The sequence below is a fragment of the Electrophorus electricus genome, chromosome 2 (genome assembly GCF_013358815.1).
Source record: "Electrophorus electricus isolate fEleEle1 chromosome 2, fEleEle1.pri, whole genome shotgun sequence".
NCBI classification, from domain to species: Eukaryota; Metazoa; Chordata; class Actinopteri; order Gymnotiformes; family Gymnotidae; genus Electrophorus; species Electrophorus electricus.
In genome coordinates, this window is record NC_049536.1 from 34,029,667 (window position 1) to 34,047,499 (window position 17,833).

General features: G+C 39.6%; 3 protein-coding genes across 9 annotated transcripts in view; 2 read left to right on the forward strand and 1 right to left on the reverse strand.

The window, feature by feature from the left end:
* Positions 1–44: 44 nt before the first annotated feature.
* Positions 45–5,661, reverse strand: dcaf17 (ddb1 and cul4 associated factor 17). 6 transcript variants are annotated; one of them, XM_035522939.1, is made up of 14 exons: positions 4,872–5,076; positions 4,683–4,786; positions 4,493–4,583; positions 3,851–3,987; positions 3,654–3,732; positions 3,476–3,565; positions 3,274–3,381; positions 3,036–3,141; positions 2,466–2,608; positions 1,607–1,716; positions 1,410–1,497; positions 1,145–1,228; positions 546–701; positions 45–440 (listed from the first exon to the last, which is right to left on the reverse strand). In XM_035522939.1, the coding sequence occupies exons 1-14, from the start codon at positions 5,052–5,054 to the stop codon at positions 327–329; spliced, it is 1,593 nt and encodes a 530-aa protein (XP_035378832.1). In that variant the 5' UTR covers positions 5,055–5,076; the 3' UTR covers positions 45–326. The 6 variants fall into 6 exon arrangements, with proteins under 6 accessions (XP_035378832.1, XP_035378836.1, XP_035378834.1 ...); XM_035522943.1 differs by lacking the exon at positions 4,872–5,076 and adding an exon at positions 5,526–5,661 and having other exon boundaries at positions 3,036–3,381; XM_035522941.1 differs by lacking the exon at positions 4,872–5,076 and adding an exon at positions 5,493–5,661 and having other exon boundaries at positions 3,036–3,381.
* Positions 5,001–12,677, forward strand: mettl8 (methyltransferase like 8). Of its 2 annotated transcripts, none has more exons than XM_027021885.2 (10): positions 5,001–5,090; positions 6,276–6,447; positions 6,660–6,751; positions 6,881–7,224; positions 7,389–7,438; positions 8,594–8,654; positions 9,463–9,602; positions 10,756–10,862; positions 11,479–11,544; positions 12,242–12,677. In XM_027021885.2, the coding sequence occupies exons 2-10, from the start codon at positions 6,302–6,304 to the stop codon at positions 12,415–12,417; spliced, it is 1,182 nt and encodes a 393-aa protein (XP_026877686.2). In that variant the 5' UTR covers positions 5,001–5,090; positions 6,276–6,301; the 3' UTR covers positions 12,418–12,677. The 2 variants fall into 2 exon arrangements, with proteins under 2 accessions (XP_026877686.2, XP_026877688.2); XM_027021887.2 differs by lacking the exon at positions 5,001–5,090 and adding an exon at positions 5,244–5,324.
* Positions 12,678–14,475: 1,798 nt separating this feature from the next.
* tlk1a (tousled-like kinase 1a) overlaps positions 14,476–17,833 on the forward strand; it is a 38,164-nt gene continuing 34,806 nt past the window's right edge. The window contains 1 exon segment of the mRNA XM_035520801.1: positions 14,476–14,610. The gene's annotated coding sequence lies outside the window, so the exon portion shown is untranslated.

Genomic DNA, 17,833 nt, shown 5'->3' on the forward strand with positions numbered 1-17,833 from the left:
CAAGGCATAATTGCAAAATCCACATCGTGTACAACGTTACGGGCAATGTTTTACAATGTATTTATTGGGTTAAGGCACGCTTGTGCTGCACTTTATTTAAGAGCACACCTGACATCAATAAGTAATCAAAACATCCGGAGAAATACCTTTAACAATCTACTTTCAAATCCAAAATTCAGTTTCAGTTCTGGTACTTTTTTACAAATCTGAGACCATAAGTATTGTTTTTGAAATACAGTACAAAAATATCAGTCACTGCTCATTTTTATAGTTCTCAGCTACAAAGATCTAGAGGCTAAAACAAGACTGAAATATTCATGTGCAAATCATACGTTTTTCCTTCGGTTTATCTTATAAACGTGACAGCAAAAGTTGTTGTTCCTCTGTTGTTCAATGTGGATGACTGTGTCTCGGTCAAAGTGCACTTCGTGACAGTAGGTCTGCAAGAGAATGTTTTATTTTTTAGAAACACTGCCAAGGATAAGACATCGGTACGAAAAATGTGCTATACCACTGTGATTATTATTAATGGAGCCAATACTCACCACATCCCATGGTTCCTTAAGGGATATTCTTTTCATTAATGCTCCATTTTTATTGTCATGGAGACGAACATTGGCCTGTCCCTCATCCTCTGTGTGACTGACATCCACAATAGCCAATAGGTCGAGCTCATCCTCGTACTTAACCATCTTAAATGTCTACAAAACAGTAAACCATCTCACAATGTAATGAAAGCACACTTGTACCTCGTATGACTGCACTTCACTCCCAATATTTATACAGCATATTTGGGCAAGAGCTTTTCTTATTATTAGGTTTTTCCTTACTCTCCTCTTATCAAATAATTCAAGTGATATTACTCAACACAAGATAATTCCAATATAGATTTAACTAAATTTGGACAATTGCTGACAACAACTAATGACCCAAAGCAACTCGTCAACATAGCACCATCAATGGTGGCACCTAATCAACACCCACTGATACAGCTGGCTGTTAACTTTCAACTGTAATCTAAAAGAACAAGCTTAAATTGGAATTTCTCTAGAAATAGCTCCTCTGGTGAGGAAATACTGCACTACTGGGATATTTGCACTTGTTAAACATATATTTGAGTGTGTGTGTCTGACAACGTACGTACCTCCTGCCCTGGATCGTCATCTAGCTGCTGAAACCTCCTCTTCACTGTGCGACCTGATGATGTCACCGTCACTTGGGAGTACAGCTGCAGGCACAAGAGAGATGCCTCAAATTCAAAGCATTCATTAGCATAATATGCCAATTGTCAATGTGGAAATGCAAAAGAGTATAATTTATGCAGCTCCTAACAGAGTTAGTAGATGTAGGTACAAGATATATATAACTAGGAATCAAATGTAGAGTACATCTAAGGTGAATACACTCACACTGTTGTCTCGGGTAGCACTGATGGAGAAATCAGGGACCACCTCGTAGTGTGCGTCGATGCCCGCTTCAGTCTTGATATTCAGAACCCTGTAGAGGAGATGGTAACTAAGCAACCAAATAGGGTCCTATCACCATAACCAGCAAGTTCATCCATAAAGCAGTATGAAACAGTAGTGGGAGACTAAGTTGGGCCCACTTTATGGTGCTGGGCCCAGCATGAATGATCCGGCCAGAGTCATCAGGATGGAAGAAGATCCAGTCGGCCTCCAGTGAGTCGCAATCCATCTCCTGAACTCCATTTTTTGCCTGTTTACGAGGATACAGGGCAGAGGTACATGTGCTTAAAAAATTTAGTATATATACACGACTGAGTAATGTTCAAATATTACATAGACATAATTTTTACATCATGTAAACACATCCTAAGTAAATTTGCAAGAAAATATTCGACTCAGACCCTTACAAACACTGTATGGGCTTTGTAGTTATAGAGTATTTCTGCTGCTCATCAGTGAAATTAAAGTACCGCGGCATTCTAGCAGTTTTTTGATCAGATGCTCTTTTTTAATTTCTGCTTAAATTTTGAAGGGACGCTTCTGCTTCTGCTTTCAATAGTTATGGCTTCATGCTCATCCACCTCCGTACAAAAGCCTTCATTGTGGCTGTGTACATGCTGTGGGTAGACGCTTCTCCACAATTACTGTCAAACACGCTTGCTGCTGCTATTGACATGCTCCAAGTGCTCTCAGGTGTTTATTTTCACTCGCTGCACAGGTCAAACACAACAGAGACTTCAAATAACTAAACCATTAAAACAGGTTCAAATGTCTCTCTATAGCAGGAATGACACATTAACCATCCACCTGAGTCTACACGTAGCATTATAACCACAATCACGGAGTGTTTTCCACCGTTAACACCAACACCAATTTTCACGCAATGTGTACTTTGTCCCAATTAGATGCCAAGGTTTTATAAGAATGGCCTGATTATTCTGGAATGGATTACCAATCCTCATGGTAAACCCGCAGGGCTGTACATGTTTAAAGATCTACCAGCGTGCCGTCTCGGATGGAGCAGATGTGGTGTGTCCCCCTGTGCCTCTTATGGTTCGGTGTGTGGATGTAGTGCCAGGGATGGCCTCCGATCTGGATGCCATTATCGAAGTATGAGACCTCGAAGAGTACAGGAGGGCATTCTGGTGAAGTGCAAGAAGATACAGGAAGATACAGGAGAACTAATGCTAAAGATATGGGCCTATGCTGATAGAGCTGCACTATGAGCAGAATTACAAAGATTAGCCTGTATATTTGTAGTGTTGTTTTAAAATAAATATAAAAATTAAAAAACATAAAATGAAAAAGCCTGCAAAATGTCCTGCCCTCTCTAACAGATGTTTTCCACCAGTGTTTCTCAACTCAGTCCTCAGGACACAGCGGATGGTCCACATTTTTCTTATAACCCAGCTCCCACAACCCAGGACTGTAAGACTGTAGACCATCTTGTGCACCCAAAAGACTGGTTTGAGAATATCTATTTAACACCACGCACTGCGGTTTCGTAGTGCATCAGTGGCCAGTGTGCAGTAAATACAGAGACCTCACTTATAGATGCTGGCCACCCACCTTTGATCTGAATGTTTACTGGAATGCCATAGGGAGCTTCTCCCACTGTTCCTCTGGGACCATATAAATCACACTGCTCTCCCAGAACCAACTCCCTAGTCCTGAACTGAAACAAGAAGATGGCAGCTAGAATAGCAACAGGCTGAGAAGGTAAATGCCCACAAGCAAGCAAAATTACACAGATGCCTACATTCATATCCATGACATGACCATTACATTTTGGCATACTGTACCAGACCTTTTCCACAATGTATTCAAAACTGTAAAGCTTCACGCATTTGGAGCTGTGCGACACTGCTAGGACTCCTTGAGACAGAAGCACATCAACTGTAGATTTGCCAAAGACCTAAATACAGCATAAACCATCAATCATTTCCAAAATTAACTTTTAACTATTTTGATAAACCAGTTAAAATTAAATAAGAAAATAAAAAATTTACTTTCTTGTTGATCTCCAACATTCCGACAACATCAAGAGGAAAGACTTTGAATATGGCTAAATGCATAAGAATGTTATTCTCAACACCAGCCTGAGGGAAAGAGAGAATGTACGTGTCCCCATTACAGTTCCACAGCAGAATGAAAAATTTGAATAAACAAGAATCAGAAACGTCTGACCTGTCGTGCCTGCACTGTCTGTTTGTGTTGAATGGATTTGACATAAAATGTTTCCTGTGAGATGTCCCAGCCCAGTGATCTACAAAGACATACAAGTTGGCATAAAGGTTAGTACTACTGGAACCATCGTTTCAGAACCTGGACTATTATCACAATGATCTCACTACATGGTTTTCATGGTGTTACAAGCAGAATACCTGAATTTGAAACGAGATGAGAGGTAAACTTTGTGCAGAGTTTCTCCATTGTCTGCTGAAAGGCAATATAGCCAATTATTGGCTGTTAGGGCTAGCAGGCTGGGTTTCTGCTCTGAAGCTTGAGGGAGCACATGATCCTGTAATTATATTTATATATATATATATATATATATATATATATATATACACATATACATATATATACATATACACATATACATATATATATACACATATATACATACATATACATATATATATACATATACATATATATACAGACATATATATATACATACATACATATATATACATACATACATATACATATATACATATACATACATATACATACATATATATACATATATATACATACATATACATACATATATATACATACATATACATACATATATATACATATATATATATATAAAATTTATATACATACACATTCACACACACACTCATGATAAGATATATTTGTGTCAAATTATATATACCTGGATATGTGAATCCAGGTATATATAATTTGATACAAATATATCTCATCATGATTACAGTTATTCACAGCATTATCATTCTGCGTATTAGATGTATATTCTTTATATCATGCAAGACTGTCGAAAGGGCACTTACAAGTGGACACTGGCATAATAAGGAATCCTCAATCTTCTCAGCTTTACTCTGTTTTGGTAACTCGTACAGCAGCTGTGGCTGAGGTGTTAGGCTGCAATTCATTATGAACTTAAAATACAGGAAAAGGAAACATAGGCCACTATATTGTGATGATCAATGGCGACAGCAGCAACCTTGTGTAATAGTTTACCTGCTGTAACAGCATCTGTAATTCTCAAAGTATATTCTTCCACTTTCATATGAAATAAGGGACTTGGAAGATTTCATCCAAACCTTTGCGAATCCCGTACCCTCCTACAGAAGCAAGAGGAACGATCAACCAAGTATACTACAGCATGGAAAATAAAGTTAAATCTTAGAGAACTTGCCCTACAAATACCTGGAGAATAATACTCTTTAGGATTCTAAGGTTGCTCCCAAGTAATGTACCAAAGTCATTGGAGGTTATCCCTCTCCACCTCAAGGCTAAAGCGGCGCAAGCGTTCCTGTGCCGAGTTCTCGCAAGGGGGCGCATATGAGGAGTCGGCCGGTCCAAACACACGGAGGACGACGTTGACACCATTAAGACGATTTAAACTGGCCAGCGACGTGCAGTGAGGTATATTACCGAATCTTTTAAAAATTAAACTCTCTTACGAATCCTGTCGTGTCCCCATTTACTTCCCCGCCGGTTAGTGGCCTAATAGCTAGCTACGGGATGGCTGAAACACATAACGTCAGCTAGCTAATAGGGTATCTTACGCTAAATGCTCGGCTAAACTGGTCAGCTAGCAAATAAATAGCAAAACAGCTAAATTTGTTTACTCGCTGTAAACAAACACCACATGTGATGGTAAGTGTAATGATCTAGATTAGCTAACCTATCTGAGAAAAGCGGTTGTGCTGAATAGGCTGCTTACACTAGCGTTAGCTACTTTAGCTGCTAGCAGTCTAGCTAGTTCGTGCGGTGTAGCTAACCTAGCTAACTAGATATTACAATAACCAACTACAAAAACATTACCGTAGCAAGGCTGCAGCCATCTAAGCTAGCTACCTGCTGGTTACGGAGCTAGTCCGGTCAAGCGTTTGGGAAACGGATAAAACTGGCTGAAGCATTAAAGCGGCGCAGACGAGCTCGGCGCCTTCGCCTCAGAAACTCTCAGAAGGGCTGTCCCACAATGCCCCGCGCGTCTCGACCCGTCGCCATGGTGCTGTGGCGCTCGTAAACACCAGAGTGGAGGTCTTTGTTTACCTTTCTTTAATGTTTGATATGTTGGTTATTCTTTGGCTGTGCAGTTGTTATTTAACTGCATCTCATTTATTAAATTAAAGATGCCACCAATAAAAACAAATCAGATTATTTAAAAAAGTTAAAAAACAAATGCACTACAAGGTACTTGAAGTGAAAGTTTTGATTTCTCACAAACAACCTTTAAATAGACAATTGATGAAATCACTAAAGTCAAGGATACACATAATAGTTGAATAGGATAAATATATGGCTTATATATTTTAAAATTAGAGTATTAATAGTCAGCAGCTTGATGTCTGATGTTCACCATGGGTGCAGCTCTAGAAAGTGCTCTGCTAACTTTTATGCTATAAAAGGACATAGCAAATATATTAATGCATGTTCTGTATTATGAAGTGCTGCTTTCTGTAATGTCCATTCCATGTTTTTACTATATTATTAAGGGAAGTAATTGTATATTTGTATATTTGCTCTGTTTTATTGGTTAAAGGACAATATTAGAATTCAGGATTATACACAGAGATTTATATCTTGAACCATGATTGTTCACAGCTCTCATGATCAAATAAAAGCAGGCAATGAGAAGACTGTTGAAGTTCACAGCATCGGCTGTGATCCACAGAGTTGGATGCATCCCCTGCAGACTCCAGAGTGGAAGTCCTCCTGCACCCCTTGGTGCCCGGATTCTCACCAACCCTGATGATGTCTTCCAGCATAACATGTGGTATGCCTGTCCTGTTGCATTTCATCACTTTAATTCAGTTATAGACCATAATAAAGTGTGGTATAGGACAGTTTGTCCGGAAAAACAAAACAAAAAAACATTGACTTATTCTGTCCCCTTTATTTATAGTCTCAAGATCTGTAAGACAAGAGGTCAACTACTGGTTTGATTAGCTGACAAGGGTGATTCTGGTGTTTGTGTTACTGTGTTAGGGATCACGTTCAGTGGTCACCAGAGCAGATGCAAAAGGCCAGGGAAAAAGCAGAAGAGAATTCCAGAGAGCGAATCCCAGTAGAAGAGCAAGGTAAGATCATTCCAAGCTAATCATGTTTGGATTCTTGTTTAGAATAACCGAAGAAATGTATGAACATAGGTTGAAGCTTGTAGTATACAAACCAGTTTGTCCAGTTTTAAGATGTTTTGTGCTTTCCAGTCAGGTATGACAGGGAGGCTAACAAATATTGGAATGAATTTTACGAGATGCATCAAAACAAGTTCTTCAAAAATCGACAATGGCTTTTCTCTGAGTTCCCGGAGCTCTTGCCCCAGGGCTGTGAGGTTCGACATCCCCCAAGGAGGCAAGTAGGTGAGGGGATGGTGTGTTCTGAGACCAGGGTCCGTGAGCAGACCAGCAGAGGAGACCAGCAGGAAGACTCCCTCACTAACAGCCATGATGTGATCAGAGAGGAGCAGCAGCAGTCTGCTTACGACTCTGTAGTGAAACCTCAGTCCGTTACTGCCTACCCTGGGCAACATGCTTCATTCAGGATACTGGAGGTTACTGGGTTTTCATACTGTCTTGTTTTGACTAAATAAAGTCATGAGAGAGTCATATTTAAGGTTGAGAACAGTTAAAGAACAATTTCATCATTATTGTTTTTTATTTACTTTGGTAAATTGTTTACATGTTGGTAAAATTGTTGGTGTATTTTTTGGTGCAGGTTGGCTGTGGCACAGGCAACAGTGTATTCCCCATCATCAATGCCCTCAGGTTGAAAAAGGAGCCAATCATCTCTCTCTCTCTCTCTCTCTCTCTCTCTCTCTCTCTCTCTCTCTATATATATATATATATATATATATATATATATATATATATATATATATATATAGTCTGCAGTGTTGTGAGCTTAGGAAAGGTTCACCAATAAATGTGTTGTTATTACATAGGTTAAACTATAACGAACAGGTATGATTGCATTGTGTGAACTAAGACAAACAGCATTTGGGTGTGTTCACGTTCTTTACACAGTGAGCACTTTGTAGAAATGTAAAACAGCATATTGAAATTTTTGAAATGATGTTTAGGACTTCATTTTAAGCGTTAAACATGAATTTATCATAAAGTAATCCTGAATTGGTTGGCAACATTTAATGCGAGTCACAAACCAACATTTGTTACACTATCCCCCATTGTTTCTAAAGTGGCTTTTCATCTGTCTTCATCTGGTTTGGTCCAATACATAAAAATGGTCTTTAACATAACAAAAAAGTCTTTATATGTATGGTTATAATGACCCTGGTTTTTCTATAGCACTTTTTACAGCAGATATTGTCACAAAGCATCTTTACAAATGCCTGTGTCCAAGCCCCCAGTGAGCAAGACGAGGGTGAAAGTGGCAAGGAAAAACTCCCTAGAACACGAGGAAGAAACCTTGAGAGGAACCAAGACTCAAAGGGGGGCCCATGCTTCTCTGGCTGACAACGGTCACCACAATATTGACAATTTTAAGAGAAAAATAACTAAAAAATGAAAATAAATAAGCAATTAATGCCAGTCCAACTTTCTAGAGGTCCTAGTCTTGTCCCAATGGTGTGCACGTGTCCGAGACACATCCCGCAAGAGAATGTCCATTAAGGGCAACGGAGAAATGGTTAGCTGGTGGTAGAGGTGTGGTGCGCTACAGGAAGGGACATCGGGTGGAGGTGTGGTGGGCTACAGCAGGTTGCTGATCAATACTGGATGCAAAAGACTAATTGATCTTCTGTTGCAATGTTGCCAATCAATTATTGGAAAACAATATGACAATCACATTTTAAACCATTTTTAAAATAACAATAATTGGTTTTGCTTTGTAAGAAAATCATTAGACTGAATGTTAGATCACTGTTAAGCGAATAAGTGTAAGATATTTGTGGGGTTTTTCAGGGGCAGTGATGCATTCCTCTACTGCTTCGACTTCTCTTCTCGAGCGATCCAGCTTGTCAAGGTGACTAACTTCCACATTTTTTTTTACATTTTTCAATGGAATTTCAAATTTTATTTAACATGAATTCAGATGTAACCAATGCAGTGAAACACACGTCATTTACACAGAAGGACAACGGTTGCTCATCCCAGCCTTCATTTTGTTCGGTCCCCATCCATTTTGCTGACAGTACATCAGTCAGTCAAAATGGCTGCCGTGTCTGTGTGTGTCTTGTTGGCCTGCTGGATATTTGATGCTGTCAAAATGCAGAGGCTTTTATGAAATGGCAGCAGCAGGCTGCCAGTACACTATGAATACGTTAGATTGCACAGTAGTAGGGAAATGTAGTCCCGAACAAACAAACAGAGAACATGAGCACAAGCACTGTAACGTGAACAAAAAAATAAAAGCATTGCAATTGTTTCAATGTGGAATTTCTTTCTTCTCCCAAGCCAATATAACCTCAAAAAAACAGCACACATGATGGCATACCAGGATTCATGTATACCAGGATTTCTCTGATGTGGATGGTTGTTGATCATTTCTTTATTACCATGTTTTAAGCATCATAATGCAGTTGACATTTGAAAAGTAATTTAAATGAATTAGTGTATGTTATTCAGTTATAACAACATTGCTAGAGTCTCATCTGTTACTATTTAGTAATTGTAATTGACGTACCACAGGTCTAGCTACACGTAAATAGTAAGACCCAAAGGAAGTTTTGAACCTGTGCCCGGAGCTCGGCCCTCCTGCCGAGGACAGTTCCATGTTCCAGGAGTAGAACTGCACATTTTTCACTGGAGTTGTCTTTTTGGTCACCCTATAGGAGCACCCAGACTATGATCCAGCAGTGTGCCACGCATTTGTGCAGGATGTTTGTGATGGTGCTTCCCTGTTTCCATTTCCTCCCGTGAGTCTGGATATTATTCTCCTGGTCTTCGTGCTCTCTTCCATCCACCCTGGAAGGTAAGATGTGCAGGTGTGGAGGGTTAGAACACAGTAGACGTGGACGTAAGCTTATCCATCACCCACTGCTACACGCGCCTTTTCTGTGTTATGGACACTGTGTTATGCTCCTTTTCTGACCAAATTGTAGAGCTCTACTCTCTTCTAGAACATGTACTCACTGATTACTGCTATACCTGACCTTGCTTTTTGTCTCACTGACCCCTGAAACCACCTCTCAGTATTTCTGTCACTGTTTCTGATGTCAGTCTCTGGGTTGTTGCCATGGGATGGGTGTAAAAGACACTTTGGTGAACCAAAGGGAATACTCACTTCACATTATTCTGACCTGGTTATACAAATCATTTGTACACAATTGATGTGGCCAAATGATAAACATTTGTACCTTAATATTTTGTCATCTTCAGTGGTGGTTCCAGTATTACCATTATTGCATATCAACATTTCCTTCTTTGCCCATGCTCTGTGTGGAGGCTTCAGACACCTAACTCCACTGCTTCAGAGATGTTCTGGAAAATTCTGCCCTGTGTGAATGTTCGTCACTGTCGGTTTACATATTTTGCCCGAGCCCTTATGTATTTATGATTCATTACCAATTAAGTGCAGCCAGACAAGCCTACAGCAGACTGCCTGGCATCATGGCAGTGGTTCTCCTCAGTTCACTAGCACTCACACTGCCTTAAAAGCCATTTTTACTTGTTGGCACTGTGTTTGTGCTTCTGTCTACTGTGAAGATGAGCACAATATTATCATCTTAAATGTCACTTTCCTCTGTTAATGTGGATTTGAACATTTATTGTGACAGGGTTTTTTGTTTTTTTTGTCTTTGCACATGATAGACTGTGGACAGCTCATTAAGCAACATGATGATGCTTACTAACCTTACATAAAGGTTTATTTAACAACTCTGGCCATGGGCCAAGGCCATTCTCATGGCCAAGCTGAAGGACTCAGATTTAATTTTAATTATCAGCCTCTTTACGAGCAGGTAATTGAGTGTACTAAAATGGAAACTGAATTAGTTTTTAATAATGAATAAAATGTGAAATTGTGTTTAAGCCCTTATATGTTCATTTATGAAATAGACCATATAAATAATCTCTACCTCGTCTGTCTTCGTTTTCCTTCTTTTGGCTTTTTCTGGTACCAATAGGATGCAAGAAGTGCTGAATCGCCTGGCTGTCTACCTGAAGCATGGTGGAACCATCCTGTTCAGAGACTATGGCAGATATGATCTATCACAGCTACGATTCAAAAGAGGTACTCTATTTTTTTTATTACATTTCTTATTTTTTGTCATAGATGAAATGCTAGTTTGGTCCTTTAAAATGTTATTTACCCTGTTAAATAAAAGCTGCTTGAGAGCTTTTATAGGAGACCTCATACATAGTTAAAGTAGGTTTGTCTAATGGCATTTTTAATTTACATTGCATACGAGATGTGACATGACAAATGTTTGTATTATGGTGCAATACTGTTGCTACTGTTGTAGTTCCCTGCGGTTGAATTTGAAGTGCCTGGGATATCACGTAACTCCCTTTACGCCATAATGCTGGAGAGGAAAGAGAAGGAATAAAACTAAGAGAACCAAATGACTGAATCCCACCCATCCGCCACCTGCACACACATACACACACACACACACACTTTCTCTGGACATTTAACCATCTCTTATCTGCAAAGTGAAAATAACATTGTAGGCTTTACCACAGACCAGCCCCACCTTATCCTTCCAGTAAAATTGGAAGGCAGGATGTCTGTTTTAATGAATCTCATTAGAATTTAACTTAAATATAAGAGAGTTATGCAAGCAAACTCTGCTATTAGGCTCACGCACACAGATGAGTTTTACAGATGCAACATTCTACTCCTGCAGGTCAGTGTTTGTCAGAAAATTTCTACATGCGACAAGATGGAACCTGTGTGTATTTCTTTACAAAAGGTAACACAACTGAAGCATTCTTTAAAAGTTTAAAGCCCATATTGGGAATGGCTGAAGTAAAAACCACACCCATTGATTAGCTCTGATATTATTGGACTGCAGTTCCTGAAAGAGGTTTTAAAGGAATGGGAAAGAATTTAATTTACACTCATTTTTCTTTTCTTCCTCAAGTGTATTTGATCAGCAAAGACGTATTTGTTTTCCATATTGTACCTCCTTGCTTTTGCAATGGAGCTATGAGACTATCCTAGTCAACAAATAATGTAGTAATAATCTCTAACCATTGATGGTTTGTCACTGCATGACATGCTGGTACCTATACCAGTTAATAGAAGTACATGGTCCAAAAATATTATCTTTTTCTACTTTTGATTTGACATTATTTTGCTACTTTATGAAAACATTTGGTTTATGTATTAGATACTAAATGATGTTGCTTGAAGCAAGTGTGTACAGGTTGCCTAAAACTCTGTGGAGGTCATAAAGGTCCATTACTGATTAGCTAATTAACCCTTCAGCGCCACTGCCAAACTAAAGACAAACACGGACAACAAGCACGTCGTGGCTGATAAAATGCAGCTGGGGCAAGTGGGAAAGTAGTGTGTTTCATTTCCCTAGACCATTCCTTCGGATCTGTTTACATACTGACTGAGCGTGCGACACTGAGTAGACACGGGGGCCTCTGTTGTGTCTGCAGATGAAGTCAGTCAGTTGTTCACCGACGCTGGTTTGGAGGAAGTTCAGAACCTCGAGGACAGAAGGCTTCAGGTGAACCGAAGAAAGAAAGTGATGATGCACAGAGTGTGGACACAGAGCAAATACCGGAAGTCTCTAGAGCATGGGCCTTCAAACACTGACCACTGGCCACATTAGCCAACACTGCTCACACTGATCGGGTGTATGGAAATAGATCGATTGTGGCATAAGAGAGAACAGAACGGTATATTTTCCTATCCGTGAGTGCTGATGACTGAGTCGGTATTAACAGAGATGACTTACCCCCAGCTGGTAATTAGAGATGACAGGAAATTGGATTATTAAAAAGTTGAGTTTGGGAATTCTTGAACTTGTTTTTCCCCAAATACATTGCTATTTCCCAGAAGATGCACATTCTAATAAATTCTCATTCCACCTTTGTTGCCTGATTTTTGTGAATTAAAAGAATAATAGTAAATAAAAACGGAGCGGGTGTCGAGGGTGCTCGTTTAATAGCTGTGTGGGTTGTTGTGTGTGACATGGCTTGATGCTGACACTGCATTGTTTTTGCTTTCCGCTGACATACAAAGCAACTGTTCATTTATTAGATTGGTGAAGCACTATATACTGAAACTTGACCTTAGCACACATGGCACAAAAGTGTTGAGAAGCTCATGTAAAGACAAACTCGAGCCATAATTAGAAAACATTATGAAAAATGAGTGGAATAATTATATAAGCTTTTTTCTTCTTTAAAGCCACAGTGCCTTTTTTGGGTATTACGTTTACGTCAAAACTGTATACTTACAATTACTGTCAAGAAATGGCTCAGAGCCTGACTTTCTTACACTTGTGTTCCATCAAGTAAGCATCTTAAGTTTGAATGTTTGTGATAAAAAAAAACAAGGAGAATGTAAAAAATATGATTCCAGCTTCAGTCAAAGAATTTATTGTTCAGTTTTACTTGCTTTACATTTTATGTTTTGGCATTATTATTATTTATTTTTTTTTGGTGGGTGGGGGTAGGGCTAGTAGTAAATGGAGGTAGCTTCTTTTTTAAATCATTGCACATTTATACTCAGCAAATACGTTAAAAGATGCAAAACATGCTAGAACCAGTCAAAAGACAACTGTGCATTTCTTTGTCTCTTCCAGGCCTCTCTGATCTTTGTGTCTTCTACTAACTGCCTACAGGATTTTAGTATTTTTAGTGTCCAAGTTGGTGTTTAATATCACCGCGATCATGAGAGACTACTCGAAATGTAGCGTTTATGTGATATTTTTGGGGAAGGGAGGCATAATTCTCGGTTTCACATTCATGTCGATGCAGTAGCTCGAATGGCAGACAGACGTTATGAGCAGAGTTATAATTTTAGGAGCTGGGATATATCGGTTTTCCAGACCTCTTAAATGTGTGTGGAGTACAGTTCGTCTTAGGTCGTGGTAATAGTTCATGTTGGACCAGGCTCTTGTAAAAAGTGGTTACAGAACTCCTGCCTTAAGATAGGAACCCACAATTCCACGGATCTAAGCCTACACCAATTCTTCTTTAGTTTTTCCTTCTTTCAAAAGAAAATGCTCCGCTTTACTGTGAAAGCGATCAGCAGTATATTTGTTTGCAAAATGTCAATCTACTGCATTTGTAACCGTTGCAAGTTATATCCCGCAGTCCATAACACAGATTTGATGGATCTGCAATCTTTTGGCAAGCATGCAAAGAGATGAACCTGCGGGGCTCAGCGTACGACCGACAAACACAGACAACGTGTTAAATATTCAATATAATATGTGTGTGATGTAAGAGATGTTTACAGTACTACGTCACGGGCTTTCGGATCGCCTCCCCGATCTCTTCATCGGTAACGCTGTTCGGAGAAGCTGCTCGCCTACCCCGTAGTCTTTCCACAGGCGGACTGCTGGGGCTTTTCGTTTTAAGCTCGTTTTAAGCTCGTTTTGTTCGCAAGGCTTACTGGACCCACTGCAGAGGGCGATGAAGGTTTGTGTCCAAAATGTTGATTTTGCAAAAAAATAAAAATAAATAAATAAGATTATTTTATATATATATATATATATATATATATATATATATATATATATATATATGCATATATGCATGCATGCATGCATATGCAAGAGTAAATTTTGTTCATTTGTTGCATCGATGTACTGTGGAAAAAAACAGATTCGTTGTCGGTGACGGCAGATTTATGTTTGCTTTCTCCTTCCAAAAAGTAGCTTGATGCCTGTCCAAAGTAACTGGAAGTGGTGGAAGTTTGGAGGGGCCGCCATCTTGGTCCCAGCGCTCCACGTCCCCAACACCGAGGTTGCTTTATCGGCAACACCTCGCGGCACTCTCTAAGGCCGAGCCAGGTACGGTACGGCGGGTTCACTCCTGCGGGTGCGGGCTTTGGTTTTCGCGGAGTGTTTTTGCTGTGGGTGACTGAAAAATCCTGTCCTGAGTCGTGTTACGCCGAGAGGCCATGGTGGGTGCTGGAGGCTAGCGGGTTAGCCCGTTAGCATATTAGCCTGTTAGCTTGTACTGTACTACAGTGCAGCTCCTAGGTGTCTGCTTGATGTGGACTATCAAGTCAAAACCATCCGCCGACTGGCTTTGCCTATAAACACTTTATTTGGCACTCCTCTTGGTCGGCCCGGTTTTTGCACTCAAACGAAAATGGATCGCAAAATGGGGGGAAAAAACGATCGTTTTAGGTGTAGTTTTTACCGCTTCCGAACAAGAGTCGGACTTGGGAACAGTCGGATTAACGTTAGTTGGCCAGGCTGAGTGTGCTAAGATGTCTGATGATAAAAGGGTCGGGTCTTTGACATCATGGAGGACCTGTGGTTGTTTTGTGGAGACTTTTCTCCGATATATCCCGTACAACTTTTTTTCGGTGAGCGATTGACTTTAATGAACCGATTATTGTCAATAAGTGTCTTACTTGTGCGCTCCTTTGCCGTGTTTTGGCACGGAGTCCAGATGGCAACTTGTGGTTTTAATGCAGGACTAAACTGCGCCTTGCAAGCTCACACATGGAGTGCCATGCTACTGTCACTATCATGGGGTGTTGCTTTGGAAAAACACTCGCACACACTGGTAATCTACTTTTTTGGCACGATGCATTAGTGATCGCTGGCACACACTCGCTCAGCACTTGTTTGGAAATCGTTTTGCTCACACTTGTTGTTTTGGTAAAGGGATCGCCAGGTTTTCAACTTCTTCTGAATTGACCGTGTATTGTATAAGGACGAACAGTTCTTGTAAGGAACCAGTAATTGACATTGTAACGATGCCGCCGTTTTCATTTAGATCATTTTGGCTCATTGAAGGCTTAATAACATTTCCCTCTGTAAATTGACTAAAGACCACTGAATAGGTATTGGACTTAATGAGCAGGGATTTATTATAGGGACTGTATGAGTTATAGACTACATGGGATTTTGGTGATATGGTAATCTGGGTATTGCTTAGGGAGTTCACTTTTGACTTTGGCAGTGCTATTGTTCTGCAGATGTTTGGCAGTGCTATTGTTCTGCAGATTGACCATTCCACATTTAAAGTCAGATGGGTCCCTTAAATGTATGTGTGTGTGTGTGTGTGTGTGTGTGTGTGTGTGTGTGTATGTATGTGTGTGTGTGTAAAATAAATAAATAAATATATATATAATATAAAATCTGTGTTGTTGCTGCGTAATTATTTAGGTTTGACTGAGATAGTTGGTTATAAATTATGTACAGATTATCCATTTGCCCCTTTCACAGCCTGTTCATTTTGTGTTGAGCAATGGCCATATATGCAGTATCTAAGCAAAAGGTGGGCATTTTGAATGTAAAAGGGTAAGTGTGTGTGTGTGTGTGTGTGTGTGTGTGTGTGTGTGTGTGTGTGTCATAAACAGGTGGACACACTGCTCTGCTGAAGTGCACAGAGAGCTAAAATGACATCCACTGCATTCTAAGGGTTCAACCGCTTCCCTACGCAGGGGCTTAAAATTGGTGCCTGTGTGTGCACTGAGAACCTATACAGAATGTCAAGGAATTGATGCCTCCTAAGTAGTAGGGGGTGGGGATTACTATTCCTACACTCCACTCAGATGTACAGATGTACTTTTTTTTTCTCTTCACTGTTACTTAAGAAAATGCATTAAATGTAAATCACCTAGCCTTTAAAGACCCTACCCAGCTAAATCTTTATTTTTTTTATCACCAGTAAGTCCCCCCCTAATCACCAATTGTTTTGAAAGCAGACTGAATAATTTATGACTCTTGTAGGATGTCCTCTCTCCTGCGCTGTTACAGCATGAGTCTGCAGCCTGCCTCCTCCTCGTCTGCTCCTGCCGCTAACTCTCCTGATGACTCTCACCGCCATCTTCAGCCTGTTTGTCCGCAAGCCTGATAACACTGCTGATCTTTGCACTGCCATTTTGTTTCAGGCTTAGTGTCTGGGGCATCCATGTTGGCTCCTCGTGCTCCACAGAGAGTGTGGGCTAAGTCTGGTTGAAAGTACCACTGCCAGCCAGACAGTGCTGGATAATTTCAGTAAAGCATTCACTACAGAGATTCATCCATTTGCATATTTACAACTCGTACTATAGACATGGATGCCTTTGAGTCTTGGTTTAAAGTCTTGGTTTAATACACCCAAATCATATTGTCGGGGGGAAAAGTGTCCTTATTCCCTAAATATATAGCTATGTTTTACATGTTTACCTGATTCACAAATGTGATAAACTCACAATTTAGTTGATTCAGCCAAATTATTTCCACCTGATTAATAATTTCCTTAATTGCTTAATTTTATAGTGCCTTAATTTTATATATTTCATGATGCAAAACCTAAAATTAGGTACCATCACATGTATTTCTTTAGACCACAGATATGGGATTGGCATATCTATGATCAATTGTAGACTTAACTATATGTAAAGGGTAATGCATTCATTAGCATAAATTATTTTCCCATTTGGAACTAGGGCACACTCAGGAAGTGGTCAGATCGTTGGATGCAGTCAGATTGGTTGAAAGCTTAGTGGTCTTCAGTGCTGCTGCTAAGTTTGCTTGCTAAACAGAAAGGTCTGGCAGAAATTTTATAAACAAGCGTTATCCAGCTCTCTTTGAACATGCAATGTTAAAAACTATAGTGTTATCTTTTTAAATTGGTGCTTGTGTTTTTATCAGAAGTTTTCTTTTGAATACCACACGTCAAGCTAAATTTATTAATATGGCAATATTAATATCAATATTGTTTCTTACATTTATTTGAATTTCTGACATGTTCATGCTCTTTGTCTTTCTCTTGCACCGAGACATGATGCTTCACATGCTTTTATTTTGAAAAAGAAAAAAAATGACAGCCTTTCAAGCCGCTTCACTGGTAAATTCTTTTTTTTTTTTTAGCTAGTCCCATCTACGAGGTAGTTTACGGTTTTACACAGAAGTACATAAAGTGCTTTATAGGTATACTACATAAATATAATGTCACAGACTAATTATCTGCAAATATATAACACTGATGGCTGGAAAACTGACTTTTTTTATAGATCCTCAATTTGACAAGAAATATTGGGGCATATGCAAATAGAGCAAAAAAACCCCA